Genomic DNA, 18,107 nt, shown 5'->3' with positions numbered 1-18,107 from the left:
AAAACCCCACACAAACACAAAAAAAACCCTACAAACAAATATAGATCTTACGTGAAATCTGGCTATTCTGGATTCAACATCACAAACACCTTACAGTTTTGGAATTAAAACTGCACTGCTTCAATTGGCTGATATTTCCTTTTTATGTTAAATGTTTGGCAGGACCTAAAATGGATGTCTACTCCTTCAAATGTTAACAGACAATGAATTTTGAGCTTTAAAATTTCCCATTCTTAAATAGTAGGAAGTAGTAGTACTTACAAAAGACTGTTTGTCTTTTAGCTGATGTGAATTGGTTAAAGGATCTGACTCATACTTTTCTCAGTCCTTACTGAATTTGTGTAGCTTGTGGTTTAGCATCCCATGCAGATACATTCACTGCTGGACAGACAGATCTGACAATATTTTAAAGCTACATGGTATAAACAGAAATGACATGCAAGGAAAGACATAGGAGAACCAGCCTGCATAAGCTCTGTACTTGCAATTGTGATGTGTAAGCAGCAATGACAAAATGTTTCATGGATGCTAAAGAAAGCAGTTGCACATTACTAATAGACAATTTAATGAGGTACTCTAGCAGGCGTCCCTAGAATCCTAAAACAGATAACATGAGTAAGAGCAAGAATGTGACATCAGGTAGGACCACACACATATGAACTACTTCTTTCGTCCGTAATTGCAGTGATTACAAAAATCTCAGACAAATAAACACCCCTGATTTGTTTTATAATGGAATACACTGTTGTGGTCTCTCCAGGGTCAGAGCTAGGGCTCCAGTATCCAGACAAACATTGGCACAGACCCTTTATGTCCTGTAATGTGTAGGTGGAAAAACTCATGAATGCAGAGTTAAACTTACATTTATACTCTGTATTAAACAAATAAATCCCATAGCAGAGATGCCTGATTAATGGCACTTGAAGCAAAACCTGCATGTTTCCACATGGGAAAAAATGTGCAAACATGTGGAAACATGCATATATTCCACTCCCCTCTTTGAGACAATCAAAGAGTAACTCAGTCTCTCTGCCATCAGTCTTCAACCTCTCTTCTTCTTCTGCAAAAGGTTGCCCTTTCATGGCATGAGTAGCTGTCCCCTGGCAATCACTAATCAAAGTACTACCATGTGGACCATCTATCTATCACTAGTGGTTACAGCTGCTCTCCCCACGTTCAGACCAGAACCCAGGAGTGAAAAATGCTGGAGCCTTGCAGTTGGGAACAACTGGTTCGGGAGGCCATACCACCACCTCCTAATGACAGGTAACAACCTCACCTGGGTACCAGGGTAGTTGAATTCAACAGCAACAGGGTTATATATACATTTGGATTACATCAAAATGTGAAGTTGCAGTGAGCAATGGAAATTTGGCATCTTCATTAAAAGGAAAAAGCATGATGATAAATCTTTGCCTTCCTCTTGAAAAGGTATGTGACTCTTCAAGCTTTTTTTTGAGACTTTGATGAAGTCTGATAAAGCGTGATTCTTTACCTGGAAACAGACTATGCCAACTCCCAAGGGAAAAACAACGCGGCCGTATGGGAAAAGATTTTGTTCTACCACACAGAAAGTAGAAGGCTGGTCTTAGCATGTTCTGCTTCAAAAACTTTACCTCAAATGCCTGGAGAAAGGAAGTGCTCAGGCAAATCACGGTCAACTTACCTGGCTTTGATTCATACTCATAAGCAAACAAATGCGGAGTTGATGATTTGGGTTGTATTTTAATAACATTTAATGTATTTAAAATTTAGACACTTAAAAAACTAGTAATAACACAGTTCTGTGCAGAAGCCTTCACAAATGCTATCAGAGACAGTGGTATCTATCAATGGGCTACTTGGTACCTAGAAGACAGACTTCACCAAGCCAGATAGTTACATTACAACATACAGGTAGTATCTCAGATTACAAAAAAAAAAAAAAAAAAAAAAAAAAATTTTGGTTCATAGAACGTAAAACTAAGAGAGAAGCTGACTTCCTAGATTATCTAATCCCCTGACGTTAATGGAAAAAGTCAATGAGCAGGCCTTACCAGGAGGAAGACAACATTGATATTCTTTCATAGTTTTGACTTCTGTCTCATATTTACACCAAAACACAGAATTTTGAATGTGAATGAAAGTGGGAGGATTACATAAATGTTTTCTTCTAAAAACCATAGACTTATCAAGATTTCACATTTTGTTCTAATTCTAAGAGTTAATCTCTACAGCTGCATAGAGTCTTCAGATTTTTCCTACGATTTTTAAGACATCTAACCTAAATGAAGCATCTTTTTATGACAATGCAATGATTACATAGAACAAAGTGTACCAGGAATCTCTGACATGGCTAGCCCTATTGACCTTCTCTCTGAGACATCTGGGGATGAAAAGTGTGAGCTAATTTATAAGCTCTGGCCTCAGCATAATGTTAGCTCTCACGAGGAAACATTAAAATTGATTGCATAGCATGTATCTTTAGAAAAAGAAAGGGAGATTATTATTTAGGCAGTGGGAACTATGTTGGTATGTCTCCTGGAATAAATACATCATAAATACTCAGCTCAAGTTGAGGGAAAAAAAAAAAAAAACAACAAACAAACAAACAAAAAAACCCACCCTTACCCAGCCTTCAGACAAAGGTTTACACAAAACTAACTGATTTCTTGGATCTTGCTCCCTGAGGCAGTGATGACGCATCCATTCCCAAGGCATCACATACTTCAATGCTGTAGACACTGAAATTTTGCTAAAACCCTTCAAGGAGAAAACATGGTGACTCTTCAGTGAACAAACTAGTCATCAAGACTTCACAGCCAATTGCCCATCTGGAGTTTCATCAGCTTCTGCTCTCTGACTTCTAGTATCCAATATGAGGTATAAGGAGTTTTTAAGGAACTGCAATTGGTGTTTGTGATGGTGCATCCCTCCTTCCCCTAGGCCACACTATCATTGATGTGTGGTTCCCAACACACTTGCATATTTTTGTTCTGCACATCAGCTATCTTGGGAAGGTGGTGCGGCCAGAACAGCAAGTTAAGATACTTTCCTCCTTCTGAACATGTAAATAGCACAGCACTTCTAAGTGGCAAGAGTAAATGCACGTATAAAAGGCACTGTCATATCCATATTCTATCTTGTCATGAGAACTATTTGGGATTTTACTGATTACAGTCACAATCTATTAAAGAAATAGATCTGAAATCTGCTACAACAACTGAAGACACAGTAACAGCATCAGAAAATGGCATAATGTGAATAAAGTATGAATTTGAAAACTACAGTAGAAAAGCATAAATAAAACAAACAGTCTTTAAATTAAATTTTGAAATTACCAGAGCAAGAACTTCAAATACTTTTTAATTTGCCTTTCAAATACATAGAATGACTTTCTATTTCTTTACTCAAACTTATTTTAGAAAACTGCAGTGTTTTACCTTTTAATAGGTAAAAACATATTGCCAAAAGTTCTTTCAGTTTAATTAAAGGACAATATCATCAAACAATATTTTGTAACTTTTTGCAGCCTTCTCATGAAACTGAAATATATAAAGAGCTTATTATTGCTCAGTATTTTTGCTTTAGAGCCTGATTACTAACATAATACAGGAAGAAACTTCAATTACTCAAGCTGAGAAGTGATCTTTGAATTTGTTTTAGTTTTGAAATAGTAACAGAATTATAAACTAACCTATGAAATTAACTTTTTATTCTTGAAGTGATAATATATATTTTATGATGATTTATGATACTTTAATGATCAAAGGAGATGGGAATTATGATATCTCAAGATACAAATCCAACACATGCTTTCTTTTCTTCTCATTTAAAAGAATAAATCAAGACTTCTGCAACAATACTTTTAAGCTACAATTCACATTCATTAAAAATAAACCTTTGTTTGCAGTTTTATATTAATCTGGATTATCAAGAATATTAAGACTTTTTTGTTTCTTACACTATTGACTTTCTAATTTCCCAGGCAGTGTAAATCACTATTTTCACTTTTGCCTTTACTCAGCTCCCTTTTTGATTCTTCTCCCTAGATAATAACTTCTTGGTCTACTGACCTTCTATTACAGTCTTTCAATGGCAAGCTTGTTATAAGACAAAAAAATATCAAACACATCACAATCTCAGCATATTCTTCTACTTGGCATTTTAGAGAATCTAACATTTTATACTGTTTGAATACCTTCTGCAAAATAATTGTATCTACCAGCTTAATCAACATCAGAATTTACCTCTAATAGTTCTTATTGAAAACTCCTCTTAGAAAAAGAACTGACCTTTATATTGAGGCTGTTTCTTCTAGACACTAAGGATACATCAAATTAATTCCAGAAGAATATTTTACATGGATGATGATAAAAAAAGCATATGTGTAAAATACACTGCGTAACACCACAATTGTTCAAATAGCTGGAAAATTTCAAAATTGCCTATGGGTACAATACTCAGAAATCTGTTAAGATCCCAGAGGAGAAAAACTTGACAATGCACTTGAGAAGCAAGAAAAAGAACATGTGATCTGCTATAGTCCAAAAACAGCAATCGCATTAATGGGAAAACATGATATGCCCTGGTGAAAGGCAAAACCAATAAATAACTTGGACATAACCTGTCATACAACCATTTCAACACTCTTTTGTATTCTGTTTCATTAAATCTGTCAAGAAATTCAGATAGTTCAAGCCAACAAGCAGAAGTCCCAAAGTAAAACATAACCTTCAAGTCACAGCACTGATGTTTCCTCAAAATAGTTTGGAAAATCACCACATAGTACATGGGTATTTAACCAAACAACTTTTTTTTTTGTGTTAAGTTCTGAGTAGATGAAGTATGGCCTGACACATAAAACTTTGTGTCTTACAGCAGTAGCTAAACATGTAGTTATTGTGGACCTGAATGCACACACATTTGATTGAATGTACATGCTAAAGATATACACATTTACATTAAGTTTAATGAAAATAAAACTACTGCAAACAGTTGGGGAAGGGTGTGCTTTATAAATAGAATAGCCATTAATGATGCTATAAAAATATAATTAAGGAATTGAATCTCACTTTTTATCAGAACACAAAGATGACAATAGCATTTTTATAACAACAGGTAACAGGTGAGGAACTCAAAGATTGACATATTTTTAACGTCCTGCACTATTATTAATGAAATACAAGATGTGATCAATTTACAAGTAGTGAAAGACACAATGATATGAAATTATGGAACTTTATTGGTCTGTTAAAAGTAAGTTCATCTAATACATTTTTTATAGATTGTCCAAGCAGTTATGGTAGCATTTCGGAATAAAAACAGTGTTTGTCTGCTACTTACATGAAACAAGAAACATGGAAGAATTAGAGGGAAGAGGGGGAGAAAAGACTCACAGCTTGCTGATGGATCACAGCAAGTGATTTTTAAACCACAGAATCACAGAATGGGTCAGGTTGAAAGGGACCACAGGGGGTCCTCTGGTCCAACCTCCCTGCTCGAGCAGGGTCATCCCAGAGCGCATGGCACAGGATCGTGTCCAGAGGGTTCTTTAATATCTCCAGTGAGGGAGACTCCAAAACCTTTCTTGGCAATTTGTGCCAGTGCTTGGTCACCTGCACAGCAAAGACGTTATTCCTCGTGTTCAGGTGGAACTTGCTGTGCATCAGTTTCTGCCCATTGCCTCTTGTCCTACTGCTTGGCTTCCATGATATGATGCTATGGTAGAAGGCAATTTTGTGCTATAATTTAGAATATCACTTTTTTTCCATGTGTGAAAAAAATATTTTAGGAAAGAATGTTAAAGTTCTATACTTTGATATCAACTGAATGACTCTTCCTGCTTTTAAACTGTGCCTGAAATATAAAAAAAAGACTCAGCTATGAATGGCAATGAAAGATATTTGAAGTGTATTTGTTAAAAACTCGTCTTGGGCTTGCGCAGTGTCTGAACTATGCTCAGACACTAATAAAGTCGGTAATACCAATGAAACAGCTGTGTTAAAAAAACGGAAAACAAAACAAAACAAAACAACAAACCTCTCAGGAAAAAGTCAGGATTTCTTTTCTGTTTGGTGATCATGCCTGGCAAGGGAGCCCTACTCTGCTTACATCAAAGGAAAACCAAAGCTATCATAAGAAAACCATGACTTTATCCCTTACTTGTTTGAATATCAGATAGTTCCCTGAAATTTTATACGGTTGTTCTTGTCATTCTAGCTGAGGAACAAAGTTACAGTGAAAAATATGTATGCAAGGAAACAAGTTTCCTCCTATATTAAGAAGTAATATGCTTAGTAACCCTGCTGTGACTTGCTGCCTCTAGAGACTGCAGGGGAATGGCCCTCTTCAAAATGAAAGCAGCTTTGCTCTATACTAACTATAACTCTGCTCCAGGCCAGGACACAGTGCTTATCCAACACACCCCTTGCAGCTGCAAAAATACAGCTAGTCATGGAAGGTTGCTATTAAAATTATAAGGATATAGCATGTCCATACCAAAACAATACACACACCAATGTGGGCTCTTCCAATCTACTGCCTTTTTTGATGAAAGTAAGTCAACCAGTTAATCTCGAGTACAATTAAAAGACAATACCATGTTCTGCAAGTTCAGTCACATACATGCTTGTGGAATTGAACAGCTACATCTATTTCCAATCAATGCATAATTTCCTATCTTCAGAACAGATTTAATTTCTATGAACAAAAGAAAAACAGAGCAAATGGAAGCCAGCTTCAAAAGTTTGGGGATACACATTCCTATGGAAGTGGGACAGCGAATGTGTCATGGGCTGTGACACATGAAACACACAGCACCAGCATTCTCTGTGCTCCCTATGATGTTGCATTTATACTCAATACTTCCAACCACCCACAAACCCTTTGGAGATCAGATGATGAAAATCTTGCACAACATGGACCTACATTATAATCTGAAATACTTTACACCATCACATAATGATGGCAAAGTCCTTCAAAGGATATTCCAAGACCCTGCACATTTGTGCTCTAAGAATAGAGCTTATGACAATTCACAAAGTAGGACACTGAGCTCTCTGAAGAACAGAAAACAGAACCACCAAAAATTGGAAGGAAGAAGCCAGAGAGAATGATGGAGAAGAAGAAAATACTAAAAACCTTTACATAAGCTTTTGGAGTTTTCTTTCGAAATAAACATGACCAAAATACTTAGCTGCTCAGTCCACTAATAACTTTTGAATTATTTCAAGTAATAAAATATTATTAATAATAATTATAATATTTTTAATAATTACTAATTGGCTGAATTAAAAAGAGCTCAGAAACGATGAATTTTTTTTCCTGTTGGATAATAGTTTCCAACTTTACAAATAATTTGCAAGTTTTTAAGCATTAAAATAGATGCAAATGAATTGATGGTCTTCATGGTAACAACTGTCAACTTAACATGGGTGAAGTGATTGACAAACTTTGTATGAAGGCTGCTGTTTAAAGAGCCACTTGGAAGTGTACTGGTCATTTTCATATGGCAAAATTCCATTTGTTTTATAGTTTTCGAAAAAGCAGACTTAGGAATTGGCTTTCTTAGGAAAAAAATTGATTTTTAGTGCTTCTGCCTATAGTCAAAAAGGAAAAGCAATCACCACAAGAACTATTTGAAGCAGAATTGTTTTCAACTAGCAGTCCACAGGTTTTCTTGGCACTGTCTGCTGTTCCTAAGGATCTTGATCTTTCTCCCACTGAAAGCCATGTTTTTCTTCACTGCTGCCTGGGAGAGATCCAGCTGGTAGACAATGGCAGTGGAAAGGATGAAGACTGCCTTTCACAGGTTAGGATACCCAAGACGCATATTGCCATGAAAATGTCCCTTAGCAGCCTCAGTCTGGCCTGGCTGTGGGCTTCCAGGACTCCCATTAAAAAAAGAGATGGTCTCTAGACAGCTTTCTTCAGGAACAGACAATTTGCAACTGCTCCCACCTCACTTTTCATGACAGGCAGCTGCAGCAAGCACAGCTCTGACCTCTGCCTGGGAACAATGCACTTCTTTTCAACATAGACCTGCCCACTGGTCAAACTTCTACCACATTCAACAGAAACGGGTTTATTTAACAGACTGAATGACATGACTTGCCTCACACCAAAATCTCCCAGCAGTGCTTCCTCTCCAGGAACCCAACTAATCTGCCCATCAAACTGCTCAGCAGCTTATCTCAACATGCCTCTGAGCATATTTAATGTCTATCTAAAATAAAATCTAGTTCAAATAAACCGCTTCTAGCAGAAGCTTAGAAATGTGCTTTTATTTTAGTTTCATGTGTGGCACAGTGAAAAGAAATAGCAACTCTGCCTTTAGACATTTCATAGCCTTTTTTTATTGCTCAGTAAAACAATATAAAAGCTTTTTAATGTCAAATCCTGGATGTTCATCAACTTTTACCATGTTAACGGTTCCTGTATGATTTTTAGTTTCAGTCTCACTTTATTTCAAGGAGGTCAAGAATTTGTAATTAAGTGAGCCCTCTGTAAACCAACACCATTTGGGCAGATCAAAATCTCTATAGTTACAAGCAATGTCACTTACAATCAGGCTGAAAGACAGAAGCTAGTGGGTATCATAATTTCCATGTTAAAAGTTTAGCTCCCTTAGCTTTAAGAGGCTGAAAAGAAACCATGTTAGGCACATGTAGTCTTTTTCCATCAAGCATTAAACATCTGTACTAAGACATTATTAGTAAAAAACCACGTGCTGTAATCCATAATGTTCTGTGAATACCTGCATCAAGTAATAATGTACTGTCTAACATAATGTAGTACAAAATATGTAAGAAGGATATTCTACAATACAGATATAAATATATATATATATTTCAGTGGTGCATAGATCAGTTGTTGTTTATTAAAGTTACCTCCATGATTACATAAAATCCAAAATACTGTCAGTACATTCTGAAACATTTGAAGGTCAAGCCTACCCCTATCTGATTAAGATGAACTGCAAAGTGCTACAAAATAAATTATAAAAAAAATATGTAAAATCCCCAATCAATAACTGTGCATATTTATGCATATAAATATTATTAATCAGAAAGAAATATCTTTTAAAATTAAGCATTTCAAAAATCAACTGCCAAATTCCAGCTTTGCAAGTTTGCTTTTTCTCTGCCAAAATAAAATGGTTCAGATTCTCACCTCATTAATTTGGCAATAAATTGTGAACACATAACTGAAATATGCTGACTTTGTCCCAGCAAAACTTCAAACTGGAATTTGGGCTACTGGGTCAAGCACTGCTCATGATCCAACATGTATTTGATGTAAGTCCACTGACTTTAGTTCAAATATTGCTGCTAGACGATTTTGTACTGATTTAGAATCAGCTCTATGACATCAGATATTATTTCAACAGGAGGACAGACTCATGGATAAGCAAGAAGTCTGAGAAGAAAATAATTAAAAGGAAGCTAAAAGTGAATCAGTAAGCAGAGGAGAAAGTTAAGATCTCTGGAAAATAAGACCATGTCTACACAGACTTAGAGAGGAAAAAGGCAGAATTCCTAATAGTCTTTCTTAGGAACAGTAGAGCACTTGATGACATTTAACTTCGAACAGGAACTATGATGGATATCCTTAATTGCTGCCATCCCTCTCCAGATCACCACAGTATGTGCAGGGTAACAAAGACAACACGATTCCGAGGTCCTCAGAAGACTTCCAGCTCTGTCCTCCTCTTTAATGTGGGGAGGAGAATACATCTTTGGGACAGATTTTTAGCAACTGCATCTCCCCTTCCCTAACTAGGGGAAAGGGAAAGGAAGTATTTCCCTACATAGGCCTAGAAGAATGCAAATGGGGACATGTTTCTTGACTAATAAGGATATTTCTGAAACTTGAGCATAGCAGGAGTAAAGAAACTGGATGCAAGAGCCTCAAAAAAACCACAAGGAAAAAGTTGAAGGATTAAAAGTCTTAGAAGGCAAAAAGCAGGTAAATATAGAACGAAAAAATCAAGACTACTGTAGAAAGGGAGGGACAGTGCATCTGCAGTGAAAGAAAAGGCAATAGTGTTACAACAGAAGAGTGGAAATGTCTGAAATGAAAAACAGGTAACAATGAAAAGCAAATACATTAGGGACAAAATAATACCATCTCTTCTTTTTTACTAAACATAATTGTAAGGAATTAAATTCAAATCATATCTTGAAAATTTAACCAAAATACACAAAAAGAATAAGCATCTACCTCAGTCTTTCACTATTAACTCTCAGTTAAAAAAACAAACAAACAAACAAACTGAAACTTTATGCTTCTAACAATTCCCTAAACTGAAAAGATCAAAGTAGACCCTCAGGATTTGATACATAAATCGAATGAAAATTAATTTCTAGTACTATATCTAAATGCAGCCCTACTCTTGAAATATGCTCATGCCTTCATTTAGCTTTACTTGTTACAGTAGACTCTTCTCTGCAGTATAGTGAAGAACGTTCTGAAACATACTTCACAGTTAAATATGGACAGTTAAACAAGCCTCTAAGTCTACATCTAAAGGACCAGCCACATACTGTTGTTATTCTTGCTCTTTGCTCAGAATCAGCATTCTGGCCTACTACAGATTTGTATGCTTATTCAAACTTAGGGACGATCTTGAATAAGCACAACTTAACTGAATATCTAAGTGATGGCACTGGTTCAATACCCAAGCACACCAAACAGTATTGCCACTTTTCTGTATATAGCTTAGACTCCCCATCTTCCTGGTAAAGTCAGTGGAACTACATACATAATAAGATTTGCAGGGCCAGCTCTGCAACTTACTGCTTCAGGAGTTAAGATCACCTCCTGCAAACATACAAGAACTTAACTTTAAGGATGTGAGCATTCCCACTGAAATCAGTGAGCCTGCACACACACTCAAACTAAGTATTGTAGAAATTTTGCAGAGGCATTAATTCAATAAAATAAAGCAGCTTTGCAGTTCACCTTTGATAAATATTATTTATAAAAACATCTTTCCAGTTAAGTTTGAACAGAAAAAAAACTGACAGAGGAAACAATATAATTTCATTTCAATATCATTTTGGAAGACACAGTGAAGGCAAGGAAATAGGGAAGAGTGTGGTAGCTTATTTCTGGACTTTCTTGAGGTTTTTTTAGCTGCCTCAGGGCTTTGCTTTTCCCTGCTCTTGGAAAAACAGCTACTGACTTGAATGTACTTCTATAGTTCTCCAAACATAACCAATGTTTAAAACAGAAATCCAAGGGAGGCGGCACTTCACTGGGCAAGAACACTGTCCACTCCCTACAGTGCAGCACACAGATTCCACAAGCTCAACAGCCCCTCTCTCATCTTTTCCTTATTTCATTTACCCATCCAGTGGGATCTTATGAAATAAAACAAAACCTAAAAGAAACAAAATAAAATGTGAGAAACCATGCTTAAAAAAAAAAAAAAAAAAAATCAATACAAAAGACCAAACACAAATTAACACTTGACATTCAAACATATACACATAAAAAGCATTTAAAGTAAACATAAGTTATGTAAAAAGTGTACATGAATTTATGAAAATGGCATTACCTCTATTTTTTGGCTAAATATTTTATTTGTTAAATAAAAAATGTTATCTATTTGTCTTTAACATATCAACATACTCAGATTGAGCTGTAATGCAGTAGGTCTAGAATTCTCCAGCCAGGGACTATACTATGTACAGGTTAGAAAGACCTCGGCCAGGTGCTTGATTGTGCACATTGGGCTGTTCACCATAAGCCTTGGCACAAGCCCAATGAACAGCCCAATGTGCACAATCAAGTTCTCTGTCTTTAGCTCGGCACACCAGCTAAATGAAGGGTACCCCACTACGCAAGACTTACTCTAAGCACACCACCACACTCTGTAACTCTCATTTCACACCTTAGTGCTGTGCACATCATACTTTCTTGCCTGCTCTGAACAGGCTGCTGCCCTTAATGGCATTAACTGCCTCTGTAATAGCAGAAAAAAGTGGAGCTGGCGGAAATATTAGTCAATTATCTTGAAATTAATTGTATTTAAATATCAATAGAAACTTAAAAATCAACAACTAAATATGATAGCACACTGAAATACCTGAAAATCCCAGGATGTGTTCTACTCTGAGATGAAGGAAAATCCTATCCCCCAAAGCTAACCTGACTGGATAAGGCTAAGAATTTTTTTTAAATGCTACGTAAGGTCTTGTGTGGAATTCAACTAGCTGACTTTATGGCACAAATACTTCCTAGAACAGCATTGCCTTACCCAGTCTGTTGTTATCTGATGCAGTTGAGTTATTATGTACATCACTGTTGACAGCCACCATTACTTGTTCTAATGACATTTGAAAAAAAACACATGTGAGAGTTGTACTATTAGTCAGCAAATGTAAACTTCAGTAGTAGTTTCTGTCTAGTTTTGTGGGCTTTTTAATCTTGTTCTAATAAGTTCTCAATGTTTGTGAAGACTGAAAGCTTATTCATGTTACACAGAAATCTAAACAATTCAGAGCTAAATCTTGATTTGCTTTCAATGAATGGGATTGAACACTATCAGTTTCAAGAAAAGTTGAATTTCACTGTTAGTAGCAATGACTAATTCATTTACATTGCTCTTTCTTGTTTGTTTCTACCCTGGAAGTAGGTAATCACACGTACAGAAGCTGAACTGGCTACCTTTGTGCAATCCCGTATTTCCAAAAGTGTGTGGCAAATGCCTTTTCTTTGAAACAGTTATTAAGGTCTCATGTGAGGTGTCAAAAAACCCCAAAAGGATCTGTTAGTTCACTGACAAAAATAGATTATCAGTTGAAGAGAACTTAATTTTAGAACAGTAAGCAATTATCTGAAGGATGTTTAGAAGTTATAGGTTAGAAAAAGAGAAATATCATTGGGGTTTTGGATAGTCTACTGCATGGTTGCTACTTTCCTCTTGAATTTCCTAAGTCATTCAGACTTCTCCAGGAATCTTGCTTTCTTAAATATGGGAGATTGCGTATGTTCTTGACAACTTAAGACAAAGGACAGGTACATGTATTTACATAAAAACACACATTTATACTACACTTTTAACACCAGAGCAAATCATTGCAAGGGAAAGGCTTTTTGACTTTTAGATTATTCCTTACCTGCTCTGCTGCAGTCACAGTGAAATCATATTGCCGTGCTTTAAGTCACCTCTGAATTTTAATTTGAGAAGTTGTCAACTAATTAACTAATATTTATGTACAGTAAACAGGCAAAACACAGGTACAAAACAGAATTGCTGCAAACTCCACCTGATAAGTCATGACTGCGGGGGTAGGGGGAAGGTGGCACAACTATTTCAAGGAAGGCAAGCTGCTGCGTTCTTTAGGGAAATGGTACAGTGGAGGGCTTGGTAGAGTTAGGTTAATGATTGGACTTGATGATTTTAAAGGTATTTTTCAACAGAAGTGATTCTATTATTCTATATTCTTAGTTGCATTTGTGTTTATTTTAGTAAACAGTTTATTTTTAGTCAATGGTAGCATCTAAAGCACCATTATGGGAGAAACCTCAGACCTATGACTGAGCTGCCTACAGGAGTCAAGAAGTCCACAAAGGAATCCTGCAAGTTCTATTGAAGGCAGAAAAATTAATCACAATAAAAACATCTTTTAAAGAAAAAAAAAAATTAACAGAAAGGAGTCCAAAAGAAAGAAAGACAGAAAGGAAAATTATGAAAGAAAGAAAAAGGTGAAAAAAAAGACAAGAGTCTATTAACTTTAATCACTAAAACATGGAAAGAAACCATGTGTAGTATATAGAAATAGGCTACAAAGTAATTGTGGGGAGTGAGACAGAGTGGGGCAATGGAGCAAGGAAACAGGACAAATATAAAGATGCCGAAACTGAACAGAAGTGCTTTAAAAAACAGAACTCCATTTGTACATTAGATCTCTAACTATTTGGAGACATTGACCTAACAAAGGCAAAATATTATAGGTGGTAGATATGTAGAAGATGATTTCTTGTGTCCTAACTGCCAGCTTCCCATTTGGCTTCTCAGAGTTCAAATGGAGTCAGTTAGGCAGGTTGAGGCAAAGCTAGATTTTGGCTTGAGTTGCTGCTGAGGCACTGGATTCTTAGTTTAATATTAGTTTTAAAAGTACACTGCTGTTATATAAGCTGCCACTCAGCCTTGCAGAGCAAAGTAGACTAAAGAATAAAAATAAAAAAAATGTCAAAATGAAAGTGGAAGACAGAAAAAACTATTCACCTTCCTTGTACAAGGAATGACAAAACTTCATTCATCCTCTAAAGGAACATTATGTATCTGTCTCTCTGAAATGCAAATTTGTCCAAGACAGTAAAAAAAAATAATAAGTAGTTTAAAATGTAACCAGGTGATAACTTTATTTCCAATAGCAACTCTTCATTCAAAAAGCTTTGAAATCAGCACTATATTATTAGTCTTCAAACAAACATCATAAAGAATCTGGAGTACACTATTTTTGGGAACATAAAATCTAAGCCTAACTGCTTAATAGAAAGAGTAGTTTGAATTATATTATTAATAAAGATCCGGTTGAGCCACCAGTAAGGACTTCTTTTTAATCCTACTTTCTAGAAGTACCATGGTTGACTATCTCCTGAGCTTTGCAGATCTGTATCTCAGATACTGGATGATCTGTACTGTTCTGAGAGTTTACTCTGATTGGGAGCTGGATAAAATGTCACCAACTAACTGTTACTAGCTTTTCCATTCATTAGAGAGAAAAGCATGAAAGGAAAATATAATAGCAAACTCCCTACCTTTATACCTACTGTACTGATTTTGAAATAAGAACCTTTAAACATGATCACTTTTAAATGTAAAGAAGCCAATTTTTTTCCCATCTTCAACCAGCACACACCAAAATACTGGGCAGCCAATGGCATCATAACATCTAATTGCCATATTTGGGAAAATCACTGTTCTTGGGATAGTCACACACTCATGGACTAAATTTCTACCTGTCCCAACAATCTCAATCACACTTCTCACTGGTTACAGTCCCTACACGCCATCACCTAAGTCATTAAGGAAGGAAAATGTTACACAATGGTCATGTTCTGAACTTTTTTCACAAAACAAGATGCTAAATGTTGGTTGTCTACGATCCTTCTTGTTCCCACAGGATTTGAAATACTATACTTCAATGAGTTGCAATAAACTTGAGGTCTGAAGTCAGACATTCTTGGTCATTTACCAACCTGACCCACAATCTGTCAGAATAAATAAAAGTTTCTCATAATGATGACTTAACTGAATACAAACCTAAGTTTTAAACACTCACATCCCACTTGCCAATTATGTCTCTACATATGAGTTGCATAAATTTGGAGGCCATGTATCTAAACTAAATCATTCAAGGGAAAGTACAAGCAAAAGAAGTGCTGAAAAACTGAAACCTTTTATGATATTAAGTCTCATTCCATCTTCTCTCTTCATCAAGTGCATAAAGTTTATTTTAATGTTGCATAAGGTTTGCATAAGGCATAGGCAGAATATTGTTTGTGGCCTTGATCCAAACCAAGCATTTTGAATCCAAAATCAATGTACATTTTACTTTTTCCAGTGTGGAGTAAATTTAGTATACATGGCATGTATCTCTTCATTCTTTTTGAATGAACTGTGAACTATACACAGAAAGTTTAAACCGATGACTGGAAGGGAGAAAGGCAAAAGTAATATGCAGTTGTATTACCTAAAAAAGCAGTCTTATCAAATTTGTCAGTTTCTTATTTCAAGAAGGAAAGAAAATGAAACAATTTATCCCTAGTTTTATTGGCTTCTTGGATCTGAGACATTGCTTCAAAGAGCAGTGCTGGTTAATGCTGTGGCAAAATCAGGATGAAACATCACCTAATTTTTATTGGAAATCAAGAAGAGGCTCCTGGATAGCTTTTGCAGAATTTTTGTTGCACAAGGAAAAATAATGTCTTTTCTTATAGAGCAATGGGTACACAGCAGCAGAAGATAAAGTCCTCTGAAGAAATACAAACATTTTCTTAGGATTTTGCAGATTTTACATGCACCAGGCTCAATACTGCCTTTTGTTTCAGAGCACAAAAATATAAACATTCACGACAATTTTTTCCTTTCATCTAAAAATTCTTTTTACCTCATAAAGGACTAAGACCAAATTTTTAATCCATATAATTAAGAGCTCTAATGACAAGCATAAATATTACTTATTTACCTAAGGATAAAAGCATGTATAGAAGACAAACAAATCAACTTACTAGAGGACGAGGATTCACAGAAAATTCTCTATCTGTATTCAACATTAGTCTCTATTTTCTGATCCAATTTTCCTGCAACCAAATTTACTTGTAAATGGGAAAACTAGGACCAGAAGAGACTAAATAGTCTGACCCATGAAGCTATACATCAAGATAAAGAGTTTTGACCCTCTTATGTGCTCCAATTACTTAAAAGAGGAAGGCAACACACAATCATATTAAGCTTAGGACTATTCACAGTAACCCAAAACTAAAAAGTTTCTTCAAAATATCCAGTATCTTATAAAGATTTCTTTTCCACTATCACTGTCTCTTCCTCTAATGTCCAATTTTATGCTCCCCAGATAAGGATACATGCCTTGTAATTTTATGGATGCTTCCACCTGTATTAGATTTCCAAATAAGCATAATAAAATTGGAGTCATCATCATCAGTATTGCAGCCAGTACTCAAACGATTTAATTGTTTGTTTCATTAATCTACTCATGAAATGGGAATGGAGATCAAGCAGAAGTATACATATTTAAGTACAGAACCTCATAAAGCTGTTCTCAGTGTAAAAGAAGTTAGAATTAAGAGATGGTAAAACTGGACCTTTTTACCCAACATATAGAGACCAAAAATATTTTGGGTTAACAGTCCTCTACCATTGCTAACAAGGACCATTTAATGTCTTAATCTGATTTTCTTTAGTTTGATCTGGACTTCTGATTTTATTTCCCAGTATGATGCATTGAAAGACATGCTCATTTTCCAAGCAGGCAGCAGAAAACAAAACATTTGTGCTCTGCACTCCTGAAGGTTTCTCAGTGAGAGTCATTACCCTCATGATTTCCAGTGCAATATCCAACAGAAATTTCCTTTTACAGTACTGCTGCTCATGCTGTAGTTGTTTTGATTAGTGAGAGTCAAGGACATTAAGAGCTGAAGCTGAAACCTTCATTGCTCGGAGACAGCCAGTACATATATTTTGCAGAGCTTCTAACTCAGGGACAATTAAAGAAAAAAGAGAGCGTGTGAATAAGCAACTGTTCAGAAACTGAAACAGAACCTGACATTAACAGCAGCTCCCCAAAAAACCACAGGAAATGTGCATTAGTAGAAACTCAGTTCATAGGAAAGAGTGTAGCATTACTATTTGCATGCACATTTTAAAACATGGATATCTGTGGGTTATTTTACACTTCATTTGCATGAAACACTGTATGCCTGAGAGATCAATCAATAAATCAAGGGATGCTTTCTCAAAGCATCCTGAAAGTACTAGAAAAGTCAAAGCTGTTAGGCCCTATGACATCCCTGGAATTTGTGTTTAAATGGACTCATTGGTATGCCTGTAAAATATAGAAATGCACATAACTACACTTTTGACAAGCATCAGTTTACAGCCACAAGAAAAAAGATAAGAGCACTTGAAGGACACAGCATGATTATGTCTTGATCCCTTTGAAAAAGAGGATCACTGTCAATTTTGAAACCATTCTGTCTCCACTCATATACTTAAGATAACTCTACCATCCAGTTAGCTTGAGTAATTCCAAATATTCCATATTTGCAATATAGGACCTTTCAATAAGACCTGGAAAAAGAGTTTTTATATATGAATCAGGGAAATAACATTGCTTGTTACAGTACGAGTTATGGAACTACATCGCATATATTCATTTGTAATGGGATTATTTTGCTTACTGTTCCCTTACAACAACATTAATACCTTTGATCAATTACCATCCTCACAGCTGTTATTAAGCAACTCTCCAGCTTCCTTGCTATGATATTTTACCTTGTGTCTGTGAAATCTGAATGCTTCTTAAAAGATGCATCTCATAATCACTCAGTGCCTCTAGTAAAATGACTGTGGGCATTACTTCATTAATTTC

General features: G+C 35.8%; 1 protein-coding gene across 6 annotated transcripts in view; it reads right to left on the bottom strand.

Annotated features, from left to right (window-relative positions):
* The window catches only part of NTRK2 (neurotrophic receptor tyrosine kinase 2), a 200,087-nt gene that overhangs the window by 100,137 nt on the left and 81,843 nt on the right, over positions 1 to 18,107 (bottom strand). For 2 of the 6 annotated variants that reach the window (XM_040089248.2, XM_040089250.2), the window contains 2 exons: positions 12,245 to 12,313; positions 7,279 to 11,365 (listed from right to left, as the gene is read on the bottom strand). The exons of 3 other annotated variants lie outside the window; for them this stretch is intronic. In XM_040089248.2, the coding sequence (XP_039945182.1) occupies positions 11,328 to 11,365; positions 12,245 to 12,313 (107 nt within the window). In that variant the 3' untranslated portion in view covers positions 7,279 to 11,327. Of the gene's footprint in view, positions 1 to 7,278; positions 11,366 to 12,244; positions 12,314 to 18,107 lie in introns of those variants that run through there. One more of the 6 variants, XM_040089251.2, reaches the window with a different exon arrangement.

The sequence above is a fragment of the Hirundo rustica genome, chromosome Z (genome assembly GCF_015227805.2).
Source record: "Hirundo rustica isolate bHirRus1 chromosome Z, bHirRus1.pri.v3, whole genome shotgun sequence".
Classification (NCBI taxonomy): domain Eukaryota; kingdom Metazoa; phylum Chordata; class Aves; order Passeriformes; family Hirundinidae; genus Hirundo; species Hirundo rustica.
Note: the sequence above shows the minus strand (reverse complement) of the source record. Positions and strands in the feature narration are given on the sequence as shown.